Raw genomic sequence first — 26,594 nt, 5'->3', positions numbered from 1 at the left:
AAATTGAATACATTTTGTACAAGATTTTTTTGAGAGCCTGTTTATCAAGTGATCCTTAGTCATTCTGTCTTGTTTTTTTTCTGTTTGGGGGGTGGGTGGGTTGGGGTTTGGGGGTTTCAGGGCAATAGGTTATATAAAGAAGGCAAGTACTCCCTTGCAAATGCAAAGTATGAGAAGGTAAAACAAGGGGTTACTGCTACATCCATTTAAAAGTTAAATTCAATGTCATGAAATTAGCCTGGAATTTGTGATGGGCTCTTTCTCTCTCATTAGCCTCGTGCTTGATATTTTGGAGAGTGGTATACCATCTATTGGAGGCTGATGCTCCTCTAATGTTCCACGTTCGTGGTATTCCATGATGAGATTCCATGGACAGTTTTGTAACACTTCAGTGAGATAGCTTTGTTTTGTTTCTATTTTATTTTTCGTTCCATGATGAGATATGCCATGGACATTATTGTATCACTTTGGTCTCATAGGCCCATTGGGTCTTTAGTAGAGGATTTATTGCTGCTTTGTGGATTTCTGCAAAACTTTTGATACTGTACCCCGAGCCCGCCTCCTACACCGTCTACAAGAGGTGTGTGTAGAGAGAGAGAGAGAGAGAGAGAGAGAGAGAGAGAGAGAGAGAGAGTTGTATTAACGTCTTCAAAAGGCCAAAATGACGTATGAGACCAAAAGGTTACATCATATCCATGAGGTACATCATCTTGGGTACAAAATAGTAATAAAGAAAGACAATAAAAATCTAGAACTATAAAATCTGATCTAGGTACATGAGCAAAGAACTCTTATTTCACCCTAATACATCCCTCATGGGCCGCTGTGACATGGTGCTCAAGGTGGTAAAACTGAGCTGGCGCGAGGTCGTCCTGTGATGATGGCACGGATCCTCTTGTGGTGGCGTGGCCGTGGACGAGGGCCATGGGGTTTGGGGCGTCGAGCTCTGCATAACTTAGTGGCTCTGTCGAGTCTCACACCTCTCGGCCGAGCTCCTACACTAGCCTGTGGTCTGGGCATGATGGGTGGATCGGCCCTTGGAGTGCTAGTATGGAAGGAGTCGGTGAGAGCTCTCTATGCTGGTCCTCAATCAAGTACAACTGATCTGGATCTCACAAAGGACTCCCATGTCTACGGAGCTCTAGAAGAAAAAGTCCCAAGCATCTCTGAGCCGGGAAGTCCATGATCCTAGAAAGTGGTCCGAACCCAGCTTGTAAGAGGCAGTGGAACCTCCCCCGAGTCTCATAGTATACAGGGTATCGGCATATGTAATGATCCTCTATCTTGGACTCTGTGTGACAAAGTTGGCATATCCTGTCCTCTGGTACGGCCGCCCTAGGTCCATATCTGGCAGTCTCCACTCTCAGCTGGTGGGACGAGGTGCGGATGTGGCCGATCGCACATCTCACCCCAAAGGATAGGTGTGTGTCCATGTAGCATGGGCAGATGATGAACCCATCCTCTGTCAGGCATAGGAGGTGATCTCTGTAGAAGGCCATCTTCGTCCCCAATGGACAACTAGGTGAACTCCATGTCCTCTGATTATGAGAGAATTTTATTAACGTCTTCAAAAGACCACTAGGGTCTATCAGAGAAAAAGGTGCTACAAAGTATGCAAGTATTAGTGCTACATTGATCCTCGTAAAATAGAAAAAACTACTAGCTACAAATACAAGTGGCATCATCAGGAATACATCATCAGGAATACAATAGCACGATGGCCCAAGGTATAAGGAACATCAAGCTAGGGTGGCCGGTGGAGAAGTCTCATAATCATCGTTAGGAACTGTGTGAAGGACATCAATGTCCACATGTCCTGTGTGGGCATCTCTGTATCGCCGAAGCATCTCCTAGACTTGGAGGTGACTGGCAGAGCACCTATGTTGCCCATTAGTTTTTGAGAGAGAGAGAGAGAGAGAGAGAGAGAGAGAGCTGTATTAACGTCTGCTAGAGGCCGAACGCGACCTATGAGACAAATCAATGTACAACTGTCAATGTCTTCTGGATGTCCAGAAAAAAAGAGGACAAAATGAACATGAAATAAACTATGAAAGTACTAAGCTAGTGGGGGGGTGTGATGGATGGAGCACTATTGCTAGAGGCTCAGTATGCAACCTATATGCGCAGGGTATACAAGAATGCAATGCAGATCTGTCTATCTCCAACCAGTACCATAATGGGGGTGTAATATGTGATACATAGGCGATGGCGAGGCAAAAATACCTGGGAGCATGATCTCCGGGTGTGAGTGTAAGTGACCAATGAGACCAAAGTTACAACCATGTGACATCTGATACAGTGTCTGGAAAAGAAAAGAAAGAACTGAAGGTAAGTATCTGGACCTACAATACATTAGTAGGGAGCATCCGAAAGCAGCAACTAGGGAGAGTGGGAAGCTAATGCTACTAGTCAAAATGGGGTACATGAGTACATGGATACATGAATACATGAATACATGAATATGGGGGAGTACAAAAGTGGCAGTGAGTACAACAGTATATGGCTGGAGTGGTAATCATCCTAGGAGCTCTAGCATGGGTCTCTATCGGCGGATGGCCTGGATATGTGCCATAGTGAGATGCCTCATCGGACAAGAGAGTTGTATTAACGTCTTCAAAAGGCCAGAATGACCTATGAGACCAAAATGTTACATCATGTCCATATAATACATCATCATGGTATTGAAAATAAAACTAAAAGAAAATATCCGGTCAAAAAAAAAAACAAAACAAAACAAAACAAAGAGCTTCAAGCTCTCTCATCAGTGAAGAATATCTCGCATAGGGTGCCGCAACACGGTACCTAATGCTGACAAGGCGGGAGAGAGTCCTGCGGTGGTGGGAAATGATGGCTCTGATCCTCCTTAGGTGACGTGAGTGTGGGCGGCGGCCACTATGTCAAGGCGTCGAGCTCTGCATAGCTCGGTGGCTTTGTCTAATGTCACTCCTCTGGGCCATTAGCAAAATTGGCAACTATCCCACATTCAAGCAGTGATTCACCATTAGGAAAATTGGCAATCTCAAAATATCCCAAAACATCTAAAAGAACTCCACAGTTAATCCATCCCAACCTGGAGACTTCCATTTGCCTAGGCCTTTGAAAGCATCATCTGATTCTACATCTGTGAAAGGCTCATCCATATTTTTTTTATTTTTTATTTTTCAGAAAGAGACTTCTATTAAGTCGGAAAAGAATAGAATCACCCCAATATGTAAGGTGATTTCAACCGCTGAGAAGCATCATGATGCCATGTAAGACCTCTGGTACTAAAGGAAAAGAAGATGCCATGGTCCCATTCCCACATAAATATCACACCCTTTGCCTACGTAGAACGAGAGGGCCCCTAAATGCAAGCCCAAGTAGCCATAAGAGTGTGGATGATATCACCCCATATAGTACTAATGCACTGAGACCCAAAAATCTGGACACCCTCAATAGCCTCCATGCATCTAGCTCTCCAGATCTGCCATGTAATAATACCAACAATAATATACCAACTGGTGTCAATCCTCTGTCTAGGGGGTGTATAATTATAGTGAGGAACATCCTGCAATAAACCATGCTGGGCAATACCTCTACGAATGAAAATAGCAAAATCTATACCACTGCCCTCATAAAAAAGTTGCGGACTGGACTAGGAGAGCCAAGCAACTGCCCCCCAAGTCAGATGCATGGCTCGGCCACTCAATTTGCCCATAAGTTGGGCTACAGGACCCAAATCTACTGTGCAGTGCTGCATCCCCATAGACAATGTTGTACGGTCTCAGAATCTACCGCACATCTAGGACAGGAAGGTGCTACACCGAAAACTGATCTCCACTGATTGGTGGGGAGACCACCATGTAAGAATAACCAAAAGAAATGAGAGATCTGGCTCCTTCTGTATAAGTGCCAAAGTCTGTCAATATCTGCGCTGTATCACTGGAGAAATATCATAGCTCCCCCCAGTGAGGCCTAAGAGTAGGGATCCTATGCATCTGTCGAGTGAGGAGAAGCCTGGCATTCCGAACAGTGAAACTGAAAAAAGGAAGGCTTTTCAAAGGATCGAAGGCATCAATCCACTCCCACTCTCCTGGATCCCACGAAAAATATCTGATAGGACTGCCACCATATAGCCACAAACACCAAGAGCCATGAGTCACTATCTGAGGAGAAGGGTATGAACCAGTGCTTCCCCGAGCGACCAACTATTCTCACTGGACTAAGCCTAGTATCTGGGATGATCTCCTCCATACTACATCTCAATCTCCCACCAGGCATGATAGAATGAATGAGGCAATCTGTATCCTCTTCGCCCGGGAGAGCAATGACCTGCAGAAGTATCCCTATCCTCGAAAAAACTCCCAGCCAACTCGGATGATAGTCTCTGTGAAAGGTCCCAAAAAGCCACTCATGCGGAATAGCTGCATCAATCTAATCAATACGAATGCGAGAGCCCCTAAGATGCTGAGTGGATGCAACTCTCCGATCCTCTGGAAGACTCTTAAAGGTCTTCCAAGCAAGAACTGTGTATGTGCATCTCTCCCATCCTGACCATTGCATATAACGAGATGCACCAAGTGGCCGACCAGCCTCATCCCTAATGAACTTGTTCCACATAATAGGTTGTCAGTCAGCCTCATCCAAAGACCTAGGAAGCCTCTGTCGCAAAAAATATCTCATGCTTCTCCATGCTTTGACAATGGCTGCAATAAGAGGGAAAGATGGTGCCCTAATATCAGCCTCTGTGAACAAAAAACGTGTGCAGGGCATCCAGTCTCTCCCGACCCTGGGTGTACATCCGGAAATTTGAGACGAGAGAAAATCCTTCCAAGGCTCAGTGCTTGGTAGGAAACCTCTGACCACAAGTTTGCAAAGCAACGCCCTGCACTGAACATCCAGATCGATAATATTCAAGCCCCCCTCTCTTTTGGGCTGAATAACTGTGAGCCAAGCTTACCCTAGCACGAGTGTCTGAGGTGCCATCCAAGCCTGACCAGAGAAAGTTGCGGATCAATCTCCGCAATTGGCCAATGCACGCACAAGAGAAGCACCAACAAGAGGCAATAAACCAAGCTGAGGCAAGCAAAACCTGATTAGCCACCAAATCTATGGAGGCTAAATCTAATCTCCCGGAGCTCCAATGGAGGAGCTTGTACCGAAGCAGACTATTGTGCAGGAGAAATATCAATCCCAACTTGGCATCCCAAATATCTACTAGCAGTGCATCCTCTACTGATCCAAGTAAAACCAAGCTCTGCACCCCAATTAACTCTCGGTGAATCACTAACCCAAAAACCAACAGATTTGTGCCAATTAATGAGTGCCCTTGTTGCCAAACAGAACTCCTCTAGTGCTACCCAGAAGGAACATAAAATTATATATGAAGCGTCCAAAAACAGGGCTGTGTCATCAGCTAACTCAGAGTCAACCAACTCCTCTTGACTACGAAGAGGCAACCTCAATCCCAGCAGTGGAGCGGAGAAAGATGCTCATGGCCTCTGCAACTATGATATATAATAATGGGGCTAATGGGCAACCCTGTCGTACTAAGCGAGAAATCTGAAACCGCTCTCCTCTATAACACCGCAAGCAAGAACTCTACTGTGGGCATCACGATACATGCATGAAACTCCCTTGATCCATCTCTGAGAGAAGCCCATATGACTAAGAGTACCCTCAAGGAAGTCCCAATCCACTCTATCATAGGCCCTCTCAAAATCCAAGAGCAGAATGGCTAAGGGCTGATTGCTCGCTTTAGCCCATTCGACGGCCTCCCAAAACGAGAAAATGTTATCAAAGATGCTCCTGCCGTGTAAGAATCCATTCTAAGTATCATGAATAACATCGTGCAAAATTGGTTGCAACCTGATACTCGTTGCCTTTAGCAAGAATCTTATAGGCAGTCCCAAGTAAGGTGATAGGTCTCCACTGGCCAATCAATGTCTTATCCCCGCTCTTAGGAATAAGATAAATAAGCCCCTCAGTGAGAGAAGAAGGCATAGAACCTGTGTCCCACATCTCCTGCAAAGCCGATGTGATCTCATCCCCGATCTCATCTCAAAAAGTAATGAAAAAAACAAGGAAGAGGCTATCCTCCCCTGGACACTTACCATGAGGTAAGGCATGAAGAGCATGACTGAACTCCTGCATAGAAAAAGGGGCATCCAGAGTGGCACACATCTCCTCAGTGATCAAATGTGGCAATGCATTCCAAACCTTCCTCTGTGCCCTGTGTCTCAAATCAGAATGCAGCTCAGCACTAAGAAGCTAGCAATAGAAATCGATGGCAATCTGTCTAACCATAAGAGGATCTGAGTGAAGAGTGCCATGTGAATCCTGCAACTGCGTGACATATCTCTGGCATGAGATGGGCCGTGAGAAGCAAAGAAATGTTTGTTACATCTGCCACCCATCTTTGTCCAAAAGGATTCCTGGGCATGGAAACGATACTCCGCGCGCTGCTCAAGAGAGTGATGAAGTTCTGCTCTAATAGTACATAAAGAATCTGCAACCCATTTCTCGTGCTCTTTCTGCAAGGCAGCCAATCTACGTCTAATAGCCCTTTCTAAGTCCAAGGCCTCTTGCCTCTTAGACAGGGCACATGTGTGATAAAAGTCACTAATATCATAGAGAGCAGAGGCCAGGCTTTGAGAGGCCTGTACGAAGTCATGAGATCTCCAAATATCAAGCATACGACGCGATAGTTCTGCATCTAAAAACAAATGATCAGGGATGCGTACATGGGGTGCTGATCCATAAAGATTCGGATCTCTAATACATAAAACCACCGGGCAATGATCCGATTTGGAGGTGCATGTAGCAATCAAAGTATGTCCACCTCTGTCAAGCACCCAATCAACCACATAAAATCTGTCTAACCGTGCATAGATACATCCTACATCTCTTCTCCTGTTAGACCATGAATAAAGAAGAGTGGATGGACTCCTCAAAATGTCATCCTCATGCCAACAATCTCTACCATGAATGGAGAGTATAAACCTCTCCCAAGACGCTCTTTCAAGAGGATGCACCAAGCCCTCATGTCCACCTCTTTTATCCGTTGGCATCTCAACCATGTTAAAATCCCCACCAATAATCCAATGGTCGGCAAGAGGCATCAATGTAGTGAGAGATTTCCAAAAGGCAATCCTCTCACCTCTATGGTTAGAAGCATAGAGATTGAGAATACCAATGCGTGTAGTACCCTGCATAAGAAGGATCCACTGCGCTCTCGCAGGCAAAATGACACCATGTCCAATGATGCAAGGCAAGATCAAAGCTGAAACAGAGATACAAATACCATGTCCAATGATGCAAGGCAAGATCAAAGCTGAAACAGAGATACAAACACCACCCTTGGTACCAACTGCCGGTGACCAAAAGGTGTCCCAAGAGAAGCTTGCCTGACTTCCCACATTGACTAGCAACCAGTTTATGCTCTTGCAAGAGGAATTTATCCATAGGTCCATTTGTGACTGCACAATGAAGCTAGGTTTTTACAATTTGTTTCTGCCGATGCGGAAAAAAACCCCCAAGACCGTGAATGTTCCAAGAGACAATCCTCATAAGGACTCGGAGTAGGAACAACCAGATCTCGTGGTCGACGAAGGACCCCCTTTAGAGGCAAAAGTACTCGCATAGGTAAGGGAGGGAAAATCTGACGATGTAAACCTTACCTCTCTCTCTCTCCCACTTTGGGGAAAAGCCAGGGCTAGTCGTCAGAACTGGAGAGGTACCATAAAAATGCGAATGCGCAACATCATCGTCAAGGGTACAATCATAGTTGCAAACATTCGCGAATGCATGGTGTTGCAAACGTTTGCAAACGTTTGCAAACGTTTGCAGTTTGCATCCCTTTGCAAACTTGACCTGCAATTTCAAGTTTCAAGCTTTCAAGTTTTTCATTGTGTTTTCAAGCATTGACTTTGAACATTCTATTTATGCCCAAAAAAATTATTTTTTTAACCTGCCACGAATGCGAATGCATCCACCCTCAATGCATTCTTTTGCAAACTCGGCATTCTCGAATGCGAATGCACGAATGCAAAGAATGCTTGCAACTATGGGTACAATCATCCTGTAACTGTAATGCAGCATCCTCCTGTGAGGGATCCAAATCATGTGCCTGCAAGGCCTCATCCTCCAAAGAAGGATCAACATCCTGTGAGGCAAGAGCTGCATAGGGGTTAGGGTGCTCCACAGGGGGTGTGGGTGAAGGGGCAGGTACAGGGGTCCGAGGGTGCCTGCCATCCATAACCACAACCCAACGTTGTGTGGTCTGTTGTGGCAAAGGAGAAGCTGGAGTCTCAGCATGTGCAGAAGGCCTCTGATGGGTAGGACCACACCGCCTCCTAGCATGGCCCCTCGATCTGGGACAAGCTCTAGCAATGTGACCCTATCGACGACAAATCCAACACTGGGCAGGTCTGCGTGCAATCTCCATCCTCTGGCGGAAATGAGATGCGACAGGCCTCTGAAGCATAACATGATCATCAGTTATCGATGGATCAAGAACAAGCACAAGGACGCAGGGTACACCATCAAGAGTGGCGGTAAGTTGTAACGGCCGTTGAAGGTGAGGCAGGAGAGCTCGGGAGGATTGGTACCTCTAGAACCTGGCCAAAGGATGCCCCTATGGAAGCTAAAAGCTTCCAATAGGACCCGAGGAAGAGCAGGGAACCGTAGTGAGACCGAGGTAAGGCGCTGAGCCCACCCGGTACTGAAAGAAGAAAATCTTCCTAGGACCAAGAGGAAAGGGGCTGCTAGCCAAAGCCTAAGAAGTAGCTTCTGAAGAATGAAAGTCCACCTAGAAGAAGCCTCAACCAAGTGAACGAGTATCCTAAAAGTGCACAATCAGCTCCAAAGGGAGAGCTACTAGAAGCCATTCACGGGCTTGCGAACGAGAGGGGCGGGAACCATAAACTCTCGCAACAAGGGTAGTTTGGACCTCAAGGTCAATGTCGTGCTGAAGAGAGGTGAGCTTGTCTTGTGAAAAATTGATGATTCTCCCGGCGAGAGGGGGTGATGAGAGATTGGCTACGGCAGAAAAAGCCATAAGACCAATCAAGAAAAGTGGGCGGCCGACTTGAATCCAGATAAAATAGCTGCTGAAAAAAGGCAGGAGCAGAGGAAGGGGGGCAAAGGTGGGAGCTGAAGGGCGGGAGCAGCAGGGGAAGCAAGGGCAATGGGGCAGGTGGGGACTGAAGAAGGTAGGGGGCAGGAAGCAAAGGGGCAGGCGGGGGCAGCAAAAAGGGCTGGCGGGGCTGAAGAGCGGCAGGCGAAGGCAGGCGGGGGCAGCTGAAGGGCAGGCGGGGGCTGAAGAAAGGCTAGCGAAGGCTCCAGAGGGGCAGGCGGGGGGATGCAGATGGGCAGGCATAGGCAGCAAAGGCAGGCGGGAGCAGCAGAGGAGCAGGCAGGGGCAGAAGAGAGACAGGCGGGGGGAGAAGAGGAGCAGATGGGCAGGCGGGAGCAGCAGAGGAGTAGCAAAGGCAGGCAGGGGCAGAAGAGAGACAGGCGGGGGCAGCAGCGCGGGTTCATCACTTCTTTTTTTTTCAACTAGCGCCCAGGCTCATCCATATTGTTAGCCTCTTGGCGTGTAATGACAAGCATAACCTGTTGCAAGAAGAGTTCTGGCGCATCAAGATCCTCCCTTGAAAGTGGACGAGGGGCATCAAAAATGTGAAAAATAATCATGGCAAGCATCTGCAAGCTGTGTTTTTGTGCAAGTCCAAGTACCATCTGTTCTTTGACTCTTGCAATGCATTGTTTTTGTCTAGAAGGGATGCAAGCCTTTAAAAAAATATTTTGACGGGCAGCCTTTATCAAGTAATGGCTTTTGCCTCGCCCTATTTTGCCATTTATTAAGCTTGCATTCATCATTATGGCGAAGACAATTTTCAGCTTGTGTTAACAGCTGTTGTTCATCATTATTCAACTCTCTAGAATGGCTCATTTCAGTGTATTCTTGTATTATAATTTGTCTTCTGTTCTCTCCCATGTACCACCGACCGTAGTCTTGTATCATAGCTTGCATTCCCTGTAGCGAACTTGCATTCGCTGTATAAAGCTGAACCAAGTGAAATCTATATCCTCTTGCATGTGCGTGAGAAGAGGATGTGCAGGTGTACGTACCAAATCAGCGAAAAGAACATATGACAAATAATTGTTCTTAATCATAAATAACCTTTTATGAGGTAAGGGACTGTCATTGTCGGCCATGGCAAAGTACAGGCCAAGCCATACCGGCAAATGATCAGAGAGGCACAATGTATGATCAATCCATGTCTTGCATGTGTATGCATCATATTGAGAAGCATTTAGAAGGTACCATCTATCCAAATGTGTCCAATAATGCAAAATAGCATTATGCTGAAAAGTATAACCCTTTGAATGTGGCATGAGCTGTGTCCACAAATCACATGCATCCAAAAGAAGTCATTGTTTGCGTCTAATCTTGCCTTTCAGAGGACCTCATATGAGAGCAGTAAGAGGCGTTATCATGAAAGTTAAGTGAGTTATAGAAATCCCTTGTAATGAAAGCATTTGAAATCCATGGGTATGTGTATGTGCGTAAGGACCACCACATCTCAGCTCCATATGCCGAAGTTTTTTTTTTTTTTTTTTGTTCTTTCATTTTCAGAAAGAGACTTCCATTAAGTATGAGAAAAACATACAACAATCACAGCTATAAGCCGGAAGAGAATAGAATCACCCCAATATGTAAGGTGATTTCAACCACTAAGGACCATCATGATGCCATGTAAGACCTGTGGTACTAGGAAAAGAAGATGCCATGGTCCCATTCCCGCATAAATATCACATGCTTCGCCTGTGCAGAATGAGAGGGCCCCTGAATGCGAGCCCAAGTAGCCATAAGAGTCTGGATGATATCACCCCATATAGTACTAATGCACTGAGACCCAAAAATCTGGACACCCTCAATAGCCTCCATGCATCTAGCTCTCCAGATCTGCCATGCTGTAATACTGGCAATAATCTCCCAACTGGTGTCAATCCTTTGTCTAGGGGGTGTATAATCAGAGTGAGGAACATCCTGCAATAGACCATGCTGGGCAATACCTCTACGAATGAAAAAAACAAAATCTGTACCACTGCCCTCATAAAAAAGTTGCGGACCGGACTGGGAGAGCCAAGCAACTGCCCCCCAAGTCACATGCATGGCTCGGCCACTCAATTTGCCCATAAGTTGGGCTACAGGACCCCAAATCTGTTGTGCAATGCTGCACCCCCATAGACAATGTTGTACGGACTCAGAATCTGCGGCACATCTAGGACAGGAAGATGCTACACCGAAAAGTGATCTCCACTTATTAGTGGGGAGACCACCATGTAAGAATAACCAAAAGAAATGAGAGATCTGGCTCCTTCTGTATGAGTGCCAAAGTCTATGCCAATATCTGCACTGTATTACTGGAGAAATATCATAGCTCTCCCAATGAGGCCAGAGAGTAGGGATCCTATGCATCTGTCGAGTGAGGAGAAGCCTGGCATTCCGAACAGTGAAACTGAAAAAAGAAAGGCTTTTCAAAGGATCAAAGGCATCAATCCACTCCCACTCTCCTGGATCCCACTGAAGATATCTGATAGGACTGCCACCATATAGCCACAAACACCAAGAGCCATGAGACACTATCTGAGGAGAAGGGTCAATGAACCAGTGCTTCCCCGAGCGACCAACAATCCACACTGGACTAAGCCTAGTGTTTGGTATGATCTCCTCCATACTACATCTCCTCAATCTCCCACCACGCATGATAGAATACATGAGGAAATCTGTATCCTCCTGGCCTGGAAGAGCAATGACTTGCAGAGGTATGCCTATCCTCGAAAAAACTCCCAGCCAACTCAGATGATAGTCTCTGTGAAAGGTCCCAGAAATCCACTCATGTGGAATAGCTGCATCAATCTGATCAATACGAATGCGAGAGCCCCTAAGATGCTTAGTGGATGTAACTCTCCGATCCTCCGGAGGACTCTTAAAGGTCTTCCAAGCAAGAACTGTGTATGCGCATCTCTCCCATCCTGACCAGTGCATATAATGAGATGAACCAAGTGGCCGACCTGCCTCATCCGTAATGAACTCGTTCCACATAATAGGTTGTTGGTTAGCCTCGTCCAAAGACCTAGGAAGCCTTTGTCGCAAAAAATATCTCATGCTTCTCCATGCTCTGACAATGGCTGCAATAAGAGGGGAAGATGGTGCCCTAATATCAGCCTCTGTGAACAAAAAACGTGTGTTGGGCATCCAGTCTCTCCCGACCCTGGGTGTACATCTGGAAATCTGAGAGAAGAAAAAATCCTTCCAAGGCTCAGTGCTGGTAGGAAACCTCTGACCACAAGTTTGCAAAGCAACGCCCTGCATTGAACATCCGGATCGATAATATTCAAGCCCCCCTCTCTTTTGGGCTAAATAATTGTGAGCCAAGCTACCCTAGCACGAGTGTCTGAGGTACCATCCAAGCCCGACCAGAGAAAATTTCAGATCAATCTCCGCAATTGGCCAATGCACGCACGAGAGAAGCACCAACAAGAGGCAATAAACCAAGCTGAGGCAAGCAAAACCTGATTAACCACCAAAGCTCTGGAGGCTAAATCTAATCTCCTGGACCTCCAATCGAGGAGCTTCTTCCGGATACTCATAAGTACCAGAGGAGAAATATCAATCCCAACTTGGCATCCCAAATATCTAGCAGTACATCCTCTGCTGATCCAAGTAAAACCAAGCTCTGCACCCCAATCAACTCTCGGTGAATCACTAACCCAAAAACCAACAAATTTGTGCCAATTAATGAGTGCCCCTGCTGCCAAACAGAACTCCTCTAGTGCTACCCGGAAGGAATGGCTAAGGGTTGATTGCTTGCTTTAGCCCATTCGACGGCCTCCCAAAACGAGAAAATGTTATCAAAGATGCTCCTGCCCGTTAGAATCCATTCTGGGTATCATGAATAACATCCTGCAAAATTGGCTGCAATCTGATCCTCACTGCCTTAGCAAGAATCTTATAAGCAGTCCCAAGTAACGTGATAGGTCTCCACTGGCCAATCAATGTCTTATCCCCGCTCTTAGGAATAAGATAAATAAGCCCCTTAGTGAGAGAAGAAGGCATAGAACCTGTGTCCCACATCTCCTGCAAAGCCGATGTTATCTCAGCCCCAATCTCATTCCAAAAAGTAGTGAAAAAAACAGGGGAGAGGCCATCCTCCCCTGGACACTTACCATGAGGTAAGGCATGAAGAGCATGACTGAACTCCTGCATAGAAAATGGGGCATCCAGAGTGGCACAGATCTCCTTAGTGATCAAATATGGCAATGCATTCCAAACCTTCCTCTGTGCCCCTCTGTCTCAGATCAGAATGCGGCTCAACACTAAGAAGCTGGCAATAGAAATCGGTGGCAATCTGTCTAACCATGAGAGGATCTGAGTGAAGAGTGCCATGTGAATCGTGCAACTGCCTGACACTATCTCTGGCATGAGATGGGCCGTGAGAAGCAAAGAAATGTTTGTTACATCTGCCACAAGGATTCCTGGGCATGGAAACGATACTCCGCACGCTGCTCAAGAGAGTGATGAAGTTTTGCTCTAATAGTACATAAAGAATCTGCAACCCATTGAGCATGAAGATGTTTCTCGTGCTCTTTCTGCAAGGCAGCCAATCTACGTCTAATAGCCCTTTCTAAGTCCAAGGCCTCTTGCCTCTTAGACAGGGCACATGTGTGATAAAAGTCAATAATATCACAGAGAGCAGAGGCCAGGCTTTGAGAGGCCTGTACGAAGTGTGTCTCGAGAGAAGCTTGCTTGATCTCCCACACTGACTAGCATCCAATTTATGCTCTTGCAAGAGCAATATATCCATAGGTGCACCTGTGACTGCACAATGAAGCTGGGTTTTTACAATTTGTTTCCGTGGATGTGGAAAAAAACCCCCAAGACCCTGAATGTTCCAAGAGACAATCCTCATAAATGCTCAGAGTAGGAACGACCAGATCTCGTGGTCGACGAAGGACCCCCTTTAGAGGCGGAAGTATGTCTCGCATAGGTAAGGGAGAGAAAATCTGACGATGTAAACCTTACCTCTCTCTCCCACTCCGGGGAAAAGCCAGGGCTAGTCCTCAGAACTGGAGAGGTACCATGACAATGCGAATGTGCAACATCATCCTCAAGGGTGCAATCATCCTGTAACTGTAATGTAGCATCCTCCTGTGAGGGATCCAAATCAGGTGCCTGCAAGGCCTCATCCTCCAGAAAAGGATCAACATCCTGTGAGGCAAGAGCTTCATAGGGGTTAGGGTGCTCCACAGGGTGTGTGGGTGAAGGGGCAGGTATGGGGGTCCTAGGGTGCCTGCCATCCCTAACCACAACCCAACGCTATGTGGTCTGCTGTGTCAAAGGAGCAGTTGGAGTCTCGGCATCTGCACAAGGCCTCTGATGGGCAGGACCACGCCGCCTCGTAGCATGGCCCCTCGATCTAGGACAACCTCTAGCAATGTGACCCTGTCGTCGACGACAAATCCGACACTAGTCAGGTCTGCCTGCAATCTCCATCCTCTGGCGGAAATGAGATCCGTTAGGTCTCTGAAGCATAACATGATCATCAGTAATCGATGGATGGGGAACAAGCACAAGGACCCGGGGTACACCATCAAGAGTGGCGGTAACGGCCACGGAAGCTGAGGTGGGAGAACTCGGGAGGATTGGTACCTCTAGAACCTGGCCAAAGGATGCCCCTATGGAAGCTAAAAGCTTCCAATAGGACCGAGGAAGAGCAGGGAACTGTAGTGAGACCAGGGTAAGGCGCTGATCCTCCACCAGTGGATCAAAGCCCACCTGGTACTAAAAGAAGAAAATCTTCCTAGGACCAAGAGGAAAGGGGCTGCTAGCCAAACCCTAAGAATTAGCTTCTGAAGAATGAAAGTCCACCTGGAAGAAGCCTCGACCAAGTAAACGAGTATCCTAAGTGCACAATCAGCTCCGAAGGGAGAGCTGCTAGAAGCCATTCACGGGCCTGTGAACGAGAAGGGTGGGAACCATAAACTCTCGCAACAAGGGTAGTCTGGACCTCAAGGTCAATGTCGTGCTGAAGAGAGGTGAGCTTGTCTTGTGAAAAATTGATCATTCTCCTGGTTAGTGGGGGTGATGAGCGATTGGCTGCGGCAGAAAAAGCCATAAGACTAATCAGGAAAAGTGGGCGGCCGACTTGAATCCAGGTAAAATAGCTGCTGGGAAAACGGGAGGAGAGGAAGGGGGGCAAAGGCGGTGAGCATATTGGGAAGCAAGGACAAAGGGGAGGCGGGGGCAGCAGAGGGGTAGGCGGGGACTGAAGAAGGCAGGGGGCGGGCAGCAAAGGGGGAGGCGGGGCAGCAAAAGGGGGGCTGGCGGGGGCAGCAAAAGGGGGCAGGCGAAGGCAGGCAGGGGGCAGCAGGGGACAGATGGGGGCTGCTGAAGGGCTGGCGGGGGCAGCAAAAGGGGCAGGCAAAGGCAGGCGGTGGGCAGCAAAGGGGCTAGCGGGGGTAGCTGAAGGGCAAGCGGGGACTGAAAAGCTAGCGAAGGGCAGAAGTTGGGCAGGCGAAGGGGGGTGCGAAGCAGCAGATGGGTAGGCGAAGGCAGCGGAGGCAGGCAGGAGCAGCAAAGAAACAGGCAGAGGCAACAGAGGGCAGGCGCGGGTAGCAGCGCAGGTTCACGTCACTTCAGCACGTCACAAAGGTTACCTTAAAGGTGAGGTCGAACACATCTACCTTGAAGTTGTCTAGCAAGCCTAATGGTCGACAGGTTGTAGTTTTCTCAAGGATACATGCAAGTTGTGACTATAGGGAAGGACATATGATATATGCCGAAGTTTGCGATGCATAAACACTCAAATTCATACAGCTCTCCTGCAATCATACATTGTACCACAAGCCAACGGCCATTCAGATCATTGTAGGCTAATACAACATGTAAATCATGCTTAACCATCATAAGGGTGCCAGGAAAAGCATGAGTTCTTTCATAGAAGATTTGATCTCCAGAGAAGACTCCTTGTCTTCCAGCAAATTATGTTGATTTGTTCTTGCAAACTAACCACATGGGGATGCATAGTATTTACATATGACCAAAACAACCTCCATTTATTTACATCATAGAGGCCATGCATATTGTAAGTAAAGCACCTGATTGGTATAGACATATTGACAATGCAAGTAATGTAGAGGCTACACCTCAACTTGCATGGTAGCTTGACTGATCAAGTCCCTATGCAAAGAATGTCATGGAGTTTGAGCATCAACCATATTTTTGTGCATCAAATTTTCTGCATCATGCGTGTTCAAAGAATCACCTCTGACTACGACTGCCCACATCCTTCCTACTCTTGTAATATTGCCTGAAGTGTCAGGCACCGGGGTAGTCGAAGTAGATGTAGAAGCTTCGTCTGTCCAGTTACGAGAGAAGAAACACCTGGGTTCTTAACAACCTGAGGTTTCGATGCCAAGTTGTGGAGGGTTCCGAAGGCGCTCCTCGGCTGGGGAGGATTGCTGAAGGGCTGGTCTGAGGTGGTCCCAAGCTCCAAGGAGGCTTGCTGCAAATCTGTCCTTGAATGCAGGGCTAAAACCAGGGGTCTGCGTCTCTATGAAGATCCATCTTGGACTCTTGAGGCCAGGGACCACCCAAAACAGGGGTGCGGATTGAGATCTAGGCTTAAAGAAAGTCCTTCCAGGGTTCACCACGAACAATCAGATCCTAGTGTTAGAGCAACAGGGAGATTGGAAGCCCAAGAGCATTTTCCCTAGGGTAGTGCCTGCAAAGCCTCAACCAGCTCCTCAGAGGTAAACGGTGTCATCAAGGAAGTCTTGAGAGCGGGGGGGGGACCACCTCTCTTGTGTGCCGCCATACCCGATCCCTCACGTCCATCACCTGTGCGGAGAGAGAGGCTCCAGAGAGAAGGGATGTGAAAAAATCTGTGGCAATGGCTCGAACCTAAGGGGGATCAGAGACAATAGAGCCATCCTGGCAATGCAATTTGTGGATGTCATCCCTCCGCCTGTGTGGACCAGTGATCCAAAGAAATCTCCAATGACCCTGTCTATACTCCACCCTCCTTTGCTGTATAGAACTCAGCTCTACCCAGGCTGCTGCCAGCTGGGCCTCAATCTACAGGCTGTCCGGGTCACTCTCCTGGAGATGCTAGGAGGGAGGCCAAGCTCGGACGGATGATCCTCTCCTTCTCTCTATACTCTGCGGGCTTGCTCTACACTGCCTCCTATAGCAAATCAAAGATCTCTCTAAGGGCTCCTGCTGAGCCAGCATGAAATTAAAGACTTCAAGATCTCTTCAATCCTGCTACAAATCTCAGAGTCCTGAATGTGGCAGTTGGGGATCCAGGTGCTCGAGGGTGTGCCCTTCATGGGTCCTCCACGGAAAGAATGACGGGCATGATCTAAGAAAGAAGTGCCTGCAAGAATGCCAACCATGCCGCCTCGTCCACAAGCTCACTCATCAACATATAAACGGTCCGATTTGGAGAGGTTTGGGCCAATACCTTTCCTGTCTAATCTTCAGAAGCTCAAGCTACACCCGAACTTTGGAAAGTGCCGTGGATCTCGTCCCCCGAGGAGCCAAAACTAGCTCTTCCCAAGACAAGTACTCTGAGCCTGAGAAGGTATCCGTGCCTTCTCTGAATCTTTGATGCCTCTAGCATATGTTCAAATCACCACCCATGCACCAAAAATCAGCCTTTGGGAGAGACTGATGGACCGTGCTCCAAAAAGTGGCTCTGCTTGCTGCAGTGTTCAGAGCATAGAGGTTAGGGAAACCCACTCTGTCTCTCCAATCTTAATGATCACCCACTGTGCTTTGCCTGTGACTATGGTGCATGAATCAATCACTGCTGGTAAGATCTGCTCATAGACGGAGATGCATACCCCGTCTTGGATCCTAGAGGGGCCAAAGTCGTGGACCAAAAGCTATGGCTTTGCCCTAGAAAATCTTCCCACATCTGTGGGTGCGACCCTTGGAGAGATGATGCTCCTGAGAAATATATTGTGTATGTCCTCCAACTCTAGCTCTGTGAAGCTCCTCTCTGAGGATCCCATGCCTCCTCAAGCACTGTGGCTCACCCAAACCCTAAATGTCCCATGAGGCAATCCACATATCTAAGAGTTTTTGGAGACGGAACTATCGGAACTTGCTGTGTAGGAAATATGAAAGCAAGAGCAAACTAGAAATGAAACAAGAACATAAATGAAAGTCAAAGAGTTACCTTGAGATGAGTGTAGACAAGACACAAGATTGATACTTTCATTGATGTGACACCCACAATATATAGGTGAGAAGTACAAGATAGAGTAGACTGACTTATGGGACAATTATAGAGGTGCCACATGGCACACACTCAAGACAAAACTCAAACTAGACAAATGTAGGCTAGAGAAATAGTACACCTAGTGTGCACTTATTTCGAACACCCTTCTTAAGTGGACACTAGGAGGAAGACAAAAAAGACAAGACTATGACATGACAAAAGATAAGACCAAGACAGAGAGACTAGACAAGGATTGAGAGACAAGCTAGAAGACAAGATGGACAATACTAGAAGACAGATATAAAGACTGATAGACTGAGAGACAAGACATGAGAGACAAAAGATCCTGAGACACCCCTCCTCAAGTGATATCCTCATATGGGTCCACAAGGATAGGGACAAGATGGATCTTAAAACAAGACACAGTCAGACAGATAGACAGACAATAGATAGACAGACAGACAAGACTAGATAAACAGAAGACTGACTGTAGACAAACAGATGGACCTTGAAGGCATTCCCTCCTCAAGGGCAATCTCTGCCTCTTGGGTAGGGACAAGAGAGGGGTCAAAAAGCATAATGAGTAAGACACTAGAACCCCTTGACCTACATCATCGGTGGTCAAAGTGGTAGACAAGAAAGGTGAAGTAATCAGAAAGCCCATTCCTCATCATGTGAGGAATGAACAGCAAGATCTGCTGATGTAGATGCTGCAGCAACATGGGCTGAGGTAGATGCAGGGGCTGATGTAGAGGTTTTAGAGTAGCAGTCCTTCTCCCGGTGATTATCACGGCCACAAATGGTGCATGGATGAGCCTTGAAGCAGTCCTTCTCCATATGATTAGTTTTTCCACAATGGGTGCAAGGCTTTCTTACCTTAGAACCTCCTTTCTTTGCTAAAAATGCAGTGTCAGTTACCTTTTGTTGTTTTGTTCTTTCCTCTTCTTGGAGAGCATTGATGATACCTTCAAGAGTAGGATTATTGTGATACTTGAAGGTAGTGACAAGAGTAGCATAGGTGTCAGGTAAGCTTTTGAGAAGCACAGCAATAGCAATATCTTCGGAGATGGGGGACTTCACTGATGCAAGCTGAACCATAAGACTGCGAAAATAATTGACATGAGAGGCTATAGTAGCTCCCTCCTGCATATATAGATCAAAGAATGAGATCATAAGTGCAATCTTAGAATTTTTAGAGCGGGGTCCAAAAAGGGTATCCAAAGTGATCCATGCTCGAGAAGCAGACTGTATGTCAGAGATGTGATGAATGTAATCATCTCCAAGACCAAGCAAGATGATAGCATAGGTTTTGTCATTCTTGGCAGTGGGAGCATAAGTGATAACTTGCTCAATGTCGGAATCTTCGGGAGCAGCAGGATGAACAACGTCCCAAAGACTTTCTTTCATAAGATGGCACTTGATTTTGATTTGCCAAGTATGAAAGTTGGACCCATTGAATTTGTCGATAGACATGAGAGAATGAGTAGAAGAGGCCATGTGGGAAGGTCTTACCTCTTGCTAAAATGCAAGGGCAGTGTCTATTCCCTTACAAGATTGCAGAAATGAATGAAAGAAGAGATCCAAACTGTTTTTAGAAGCGGGCTCTCTCACCACTTGTCAAGGCCATAGCATTTGACAGCCCATCGAAGCATGAGGAACTAGCAGTTTGCAGATATGAGGATAAGAAAAGGACTAACCAGCAAACTGATGGAGACAATGCACAGTACCTTGTAGACTCTTCAAGAGGAAGCAATGGCAGAACTGAATGCAGCAAAATAGCTCGTTTAGGAGGACAGTCGATCTGCAGCTTCCTTGAGATGATACGCACCCTTGAGTTGATGAAGAAGGCAGCCAAAGAAGAGCTGCAACAGTACGGCGGGCAGCAGCAGCTACTGAAATCAGGCCGGCGCAGGGCGGACAGCAAAAACTGGCGGACAGAAGATTCAGGTCGGCGCAGGGCGGACAGAATGTGAATAGGCTGTTCAGGTCGGCGCAGCCTGTGCAGAATGTGAATAGGCTGGTCCTACAGGCTGAGTGCAGCTAGGGAGATGGTGGCCTGAAGCTATGGCAGGCAATACAGGGCAGAAGCAGCCTGCTCTGATACCATGTAGGAAATATGAAAGCAAGAGCAAACTAGAAATGAAACAAGAACATAAATGAAAGACAAAGAGTTACCTTGAGATGAGTGTAGACAAGACACAAGATTGATACTTTCATTGATGTGACACCCACAATATATAGGTGAGAAGTACAAGATAGAGTAGACTGACTTATGGGACAATTATAGAGGTGCCACGTGGCACACACTCAAGACAAAACTCAAACTAGACAAATGTAGGCTAGAGAAATAGTACATCTTGTGTGCACTTATTTCCAACAGCTGTGTGTATATCTTGATAGCCTTATCTTTACACAAGAGTGTGAAAGAGCCAAAGCTTTGATAACAATGTAACTCCATCTTGGGCAGGGGTTGCACGGAGCACTTGACCATTAATGCACTTAAACACTTAAATTGGCCACAATCTTAAACATATGCCAATTAATTCCACAAAGCTGTAGAAAAGAGAGAGATGCACATGTGACATCACATAGAGAAAAATAGTAAACCTCCTAGATTTTAGGACTTTGTTCCTTTATATTCCACCTTATTAGAAATGTGTATTGATTGGTCTACCGGATATCGACAGCAATGCCCAAAACTTCATTGAAAAAGGTTGCCTCTAGAAATCAACGATTGGACTGTTGATGAGAAATCCCGCGCAATTTCAATTTAGGGGCGTGCATGCCCATGTGAGCACCATGTAAAAACATGTTTTAATACTAGATCTCTCCCAAATCCTTGGGAGCTTGCGATACATGCTTTCCACTTGACACTAGAGGATGTAGTATTTCCCTGTTTCATCCCCCATGAATATACCATTTCCATTTCGATTTCCTGGTTTCCCAGAACTAAGCTTCATAAAATAGCACTGGTAAGACGAGTGTCAAACAAATAATTCTTTAGAGGCCAGCTCTTGATCCCTACTTCATTGCAACTATTTTTCAAATATGTGGCATGCCCTCTTTCTTGCAGACAACCTTAGCTACTGCACTTTGCTGTTATTCGTTTTTGGAGGGGACTTCTGTGGCAAAATATTTGAAGTTCCACGACTTTGATTGGGAGAATAGTAGTTTTTCTTTAGATTGACTATCAGCCCACTATGTGCACACAATTGCTATAGGGAAGCCTTAAGTTTTGAGCCTCTTCAACAGAATATGTCATGAACTCTACAGCATTCGCACACAAAGGGACAAGGATGGCTACAGCCTACAGCCCAGGCATAGAGTTCCTTTACACCCTCTTGGCATGTATATTCAAGCACCATAGTTGCAAGCAGCATTCACGGGAAACAACATTGATGGGAAGTCTAGTGCTTTAATCCTATCAAAGGGATTCCTGCATGACACCGTGTCAAATGTTTTCTTGAAGTCCACAAAACAGCAGCAGACTTTCTAAGAATGAGCATATGCTGATTGAACAACTGCCCTCACAGTGAAAATATAATTTTAAGTGGAAAAACTACGCCTAAAACAAGCCTGTCTTCTTGCCGACACGTTATTTTTCTTTGCCAAAGTGTAATTAAATATTCAAGAACTGAGCCATGTTGGATATTACAAAGGGTAAATGCAAAGCTTAAGGTGTGTGGATAGGCATTGATATAGACAGTGTGGTTTGGCACTCAAGACAACGCAAAAATAGAGCTAGAGGAGTCGTGCATGTCAAGGGGAGAAACTTATGGAGAAAGAAACCTTTTTCAGGTCTATGAATTGATGTATACAGCTTTCTTTCAGTAATAGAATACACACTTTTTCTAGTTTGTTATCTGTCTCACACTTATCAAGATGTTGCTTAGGTGTGATTAGAAGAAGATTAGGATAATCTTGAATAAATTTCTAGCAATTGGTATCAGAGCGAGTTTCAATTAGGTTTAGCATTTCTGGAATCAGTTCAATTAGCTAAAATTTTCCTTTAATTAGGGTATTTTTTATTCTCGATTAAAGTTGCCTCCACAATTTGCAATCTCTAAAAGATAGCTATGTGAAAGGCACGGGCAGTAGCATGTTTAACTTTGACTGCCATTGCCAAGGGAGTCATCATCACTTTCTAATCTGGAAAGGGGAATTATCCAGTACAAAAGATCTAGCGCTTGAAGTTTGGTCTTGGCGTCCGAGATGGTTTCTTGGACATAGAAATGGACATCGGAAAGCATGGGGTTTTTGTAGGGGCGCCATAGTGAGTGGAGGTATAGATCAAGTACACCCTTCCCACAATGAGTGCTTCAAGCAACAAGACAAGTTTAAAACATACAAGTAAAAAATAAGAATTTATGGCTATAAAATGAGGAAGAAAGAGAATAAATTGAAATGGAGAAAATGTACCAGAATTGAGCAATGGGGAAGCGAAAACAAGAACTGGGGGAAAAATCCAACAAACTGGGGGAAGTTGATCAATTTGGGAAACTAAGATGATGGAAGAGAGGAGAAAGTTAGATAAAGGGGGGAATTTAGAGATAGAGAAAGAGAGGGCTGGCTCATGAACAATTATTGATACAAGGCAGGGTTGAAGATACACCATATGGAGACAGGACAGCATATGGACAGTGTACGGACAGCATGCAGGGAGGATTCAGGAGTGCAGGCATGGTATGGGTAGTGTTCCCTAGACTCCCCACAGGCAACAGTGTAGCAGAGGTTCCAACATTGGAAGTCTCAAAAAAGAGCATGGGTGCTGTTGTTTATTTCTTTTGCACCATTAATTGTCACATTCTGTCCTGATGCTATTTCTTTCTCCTTTGGATTTCACACTAAAGAATGATTGTATTTTGCAGGTCTTGAGAGAGTTCAATCATGTAAACCCACAGGATGACGAGGAGGGAAAAACATTCATTCAAACCCGGGTACTCGAAATTTTAATTTCAACTGTCCATTTTTTAAACACATTTTTCTCACATCTTGCTGATGATTTCTGTGCTCCTATTTATCCAGTATCTTTTGTACCTCAATGTAGCTGCTTGCCATCAAAAGCTTGGTGAGCATGTCAAAGCAGTAGAGTCATGCAACAAGGCAAGATGTCTAGTTTGTTGGGTTTTTTAATGAGGTTCGAAAGTAAAATGATGGGTTTTATGGTAAGCCAAAACATTAGGCTGTTAAAATGAATATTTTGGTAACAGGTGCTTGATGAGAATCCACAACACGTGAAAGCGTTGTATCGGCGAGGAATGTCATATATGGCTGTTGGAGACTTTGAAGAGGCACGTGCGGACTTTAATGCGGTGAGATATGTTTGAAAACAAGTATTGCTTGCTATGATTAACTCAATAACACCAATAAATTATCATGTCTTAATGATCTCCTTATTTCTAATTTTAGCTTTGACCATTTTGTGTCAGATGATGACTTACGACAAAACAGTAGAATCTGACGTGAAAGCTGCCCTTTTAAAACTAAAAAGGAAGGAACAGGTTTGATTCGAAACTAAATTTGTCACATCTAGAGCTTCTATTGTTAGTGGCTTGTTTCATAACATCCTCAAAAACTAAACTTAGGCCCCTGTGTGTATTTTCCATGTATTTTGTAGTTATGGGAGTCGGTGTGGACTACCTGTACAACATACATACATACATGTGTATGCACGCACACACTCATATGCTATGTACACACAAGCACACATGCAGATACGTTTATGTGTGTATGTGCAGGGGCGTGTATGTTTGTATGTTCTTGCACACACACATGATGTGTGTGTGTGTGTGTGTGTGTGTGTGTGTGTGTGTGTGTGTGTGTGCGCTGGCTTTTTGGCAGATTTATGCGGTCCTTGTTCCAATACTCACTATTTCTCTCTTGGGTGAGATATTGGGCTCTTTGGACAATTTGGAGTGAGCATAATTTGGCATACTTGGATCGGCAGAATCACCAGTCATATGAATCCTTCCGAGCCTCATTACGGCAATCCTTATATGATGCCTGCCATGAGGGTGATATGGATGCTTCTTGCTTAGAGCTTTTCTCTTTATGTTTCTGACATTTGGGATACTCTCCATTTCGGAGACTTCCCATCTTGTAAATTTATGAGCATATAAATATACTGCACTGGATATTACCAAAAAAAAAAAGAGTGTGTGTGTGTGTACACACACTTTTTTTTTTTGTAAAGCTTCATGTCATTAATTACAGGTGGGAAACCTCAAAACGAGGAAAACCCACTAAAAAGACCATGTGTGTGTACACACACACGCGCACGCGAGCCAACGCACACACAGATATTTACATATATACATACATACATACATATATATATAGCCCCTTACAGGGTCAGAATGCCACCTCAGTCTTTACCTTTCCCATTCTGCCATCCAAGTTCCTGTTTGGTAGATTTGTGAATGTTCTTCATTTATCTTGTTTTATGATGATGTGGGGATTCAATCCTCTTTGTTTTTCAACATGTAAGACATGTGGTTGCCTTAAAGATATCCTTGGTGCATGTAAAGTGAACCTCAAAGATAATGTGAGGAAGTGGCCTCTGCATAGACTTGTGCTGGATCAGAGTATGTTAATGAAAAAGTCTGTAAAAGTGAAGTTTTGGCCATGCCTGATGCATGATCTGAGTAGCACTGTACGTGACTGCTGGGGTATAAAATGTGCAGGAAACTGAAGCAAATGCACGCAAACAATACGAAGGCCTATTTGATAAAAAGCCAGGGGAGCTTTCCCAGCTAGAAGAAGTGGAGGCTAAAGCTGAGGAGAGGGTGACAACCACGGAAGGTTCCAGAGCAGATTTGGATGAGGCTAACGAACCCTCTTCACCTGAAATCAAATCAAGCTCGAAATTGAATGAAACAAACATAGACCAAGCATCCAGTCTATGGCGTAAGTTGAAGTATTGGTTCGGAGGCTTTCCTCCTAGAAGATGTACCATTCTTTAAGGTCTCTTAATGGGATGCATGGAGGCCATGCTATTATACACAGAAAGCTGCTGTTATCTCGGTTCCAGGATTTTTGTCAGTCACCAGACAGTGACAGTTGCCTTTTTTATTGTTAAACCTTTTTTTATCTGAAGTTGTATGCAGCATCTTACTAGTGACATGGCAAAGATATAATTGCAAGAGGCTGCTAATGGTGGGGTGCTTCTCTTTTGAGTCATGAATGTGTAATATGTGCCATGTGTAAAGTCATATAAACCACAAGAAATCTAAAAGCGAGAGAGAGAGAGAGAGAGAAATGAAATGAAATGAAATGATATATTAACGTCTCTAAGAGGCCATAGTGGCCTATGAGACCAAAACTGAGAGTACATCTGAAGTTGGTGTCTCATCAAAGAGAACTAAATGAGACTAAAAAGTACAATAAACTGATTGTTCTACAGTTATAAGAATAGAACTGTAAGCCTCCGAGATGATACTGAGTAGAAAATATTGTAAAATACTGAAAAATGTATATCATGTAGATCCATGTATGTTGATCAGTTGAAGTGTTGCCCTCTCCTTAGATCAAGTATCTCCACCATGCGGCTGTCTAGAATGGAGAGGTCGTAGAAGCGAGGTAGGCGCCTCCGATGCCGAGCAATAATGGCTCTGATTTGGCGATGGTGAGGATGCCATGGTCAGGATCCTGGTGGGCGTGGCCAACGAGCACGACATAAGATAACTGCTATATCAGTGGTGACTCCCTGGGAGCGTGGTCGGTGCCGTGATGGCTCAATGGAGGAGGTATCAGGAGGTGTGGGCTGGGTTGCTGGTGCTGGTGCCGAAGAAATCTGTCAGGGTCCTCTGTCTAGGTACATCATGGCTCGGCCTCCTGTCTGCCAAGAGAGTCTCTCTGTGTCTCGTAAGCTCAAGTAGAAACAATCCCAGGCATCTGTGATCCTCAAACTCCATGACCCTGCGTAATGGCCCAAAACCCTCTCGGAAGAAGCAGTGATATCTCCCTCAGATCTCATAATAGACTGTACATCGGCAAATGTAGTGTTCCTCTATCTCTACCTCCTGGTAGCATAGCTGACAAATGCGGTCATCCAAGATCTGATGCACATATCGCCCTGTCTCAATCCGCAGCAGCTGGTGTGATGAGGTCCGGATCTGTCCAATGGCACAACGTATCCCATGTGATAGGTGTATATCCATGTATGTCGGGCGGGTGATAAAATCATCTGGTGAGAGGTGTAGAAAATGGCTCTTGTAATGAGCCATTTTCGTGCCCAAGGGCTCAAGGGGGCTAGTCCATGTCCTCTCTGTGTCCACTCTGATGATATCCATCCTAATCACGCAGTTTTGCTCTGAG

The 26,594-nt window shown here is 45.7% G+C and overlaps 1 protein-coding gene across 4 annotated transcripts in view; it reads left to right on the top strand.

Moving 5' to 3' along the window:
- PAS1 (FKBP-type peptidyl-prolyl cis-trans isomerase family protein) overlaps positions 1-25,456 on the top strand; it is a 148,267-nt gene extending 122,811 nt beyond the window's left edge. For 3 of the 4 annotated variants that reach the window (XM_086822886.1, XM_086822885.1, XM_086822887.1), the window contains exons 16-21: positions 121-177; positions 23,147-23,215; positions 23,304-23,381; positions 23,489-23,590; positions 23,708-23,779; positions 24,962-25,456. In XM_086822886.1, the coding sequence (XP_086679012.1) occupies positions 121-177; positions 23,147-23,215; positions 23,304-23,381; positions 23,489-23,590; positions 23,708-23,779; positions 24,962-25,240 (657 nt within the window). In that variant the 3' untranslated portion in view covers positions 25,241-25,456. Of the gene's footprint in view, positions 1-120; positions 178-23,146; positions 23,216-23,303; positions 23,382-23,488; positions 23,591-23,707; positions 23,780-23,895 lie in introns of all 4 variants that reach the window. The other variant, XM_086822888.1, reaches the window with a different exon arrangement.
- Positions 25,457-26,594: the final 1,138 nt, after the last annotated feature.

This window comes from Cibotium barometz, chromosome 29 (genome assembly GCF_041138505.1).
Source record: "Cibotium barometz isolate CiBa-2024 chromosome 29, ASM4113850v1, whole genome shotgun sequence".
NCBI classification, from domain to species: Eukaryota; Viridiplantae; Streptophyta; class Polypodiopsida; order Cyatheales; family Cibotiaceae; genus Cibotium; species Cibotium barometz.
Note: the sequence above shows the minus strand (reverse complement) of the source record. Positions and strands in the feature narration are given on the sequence as shown.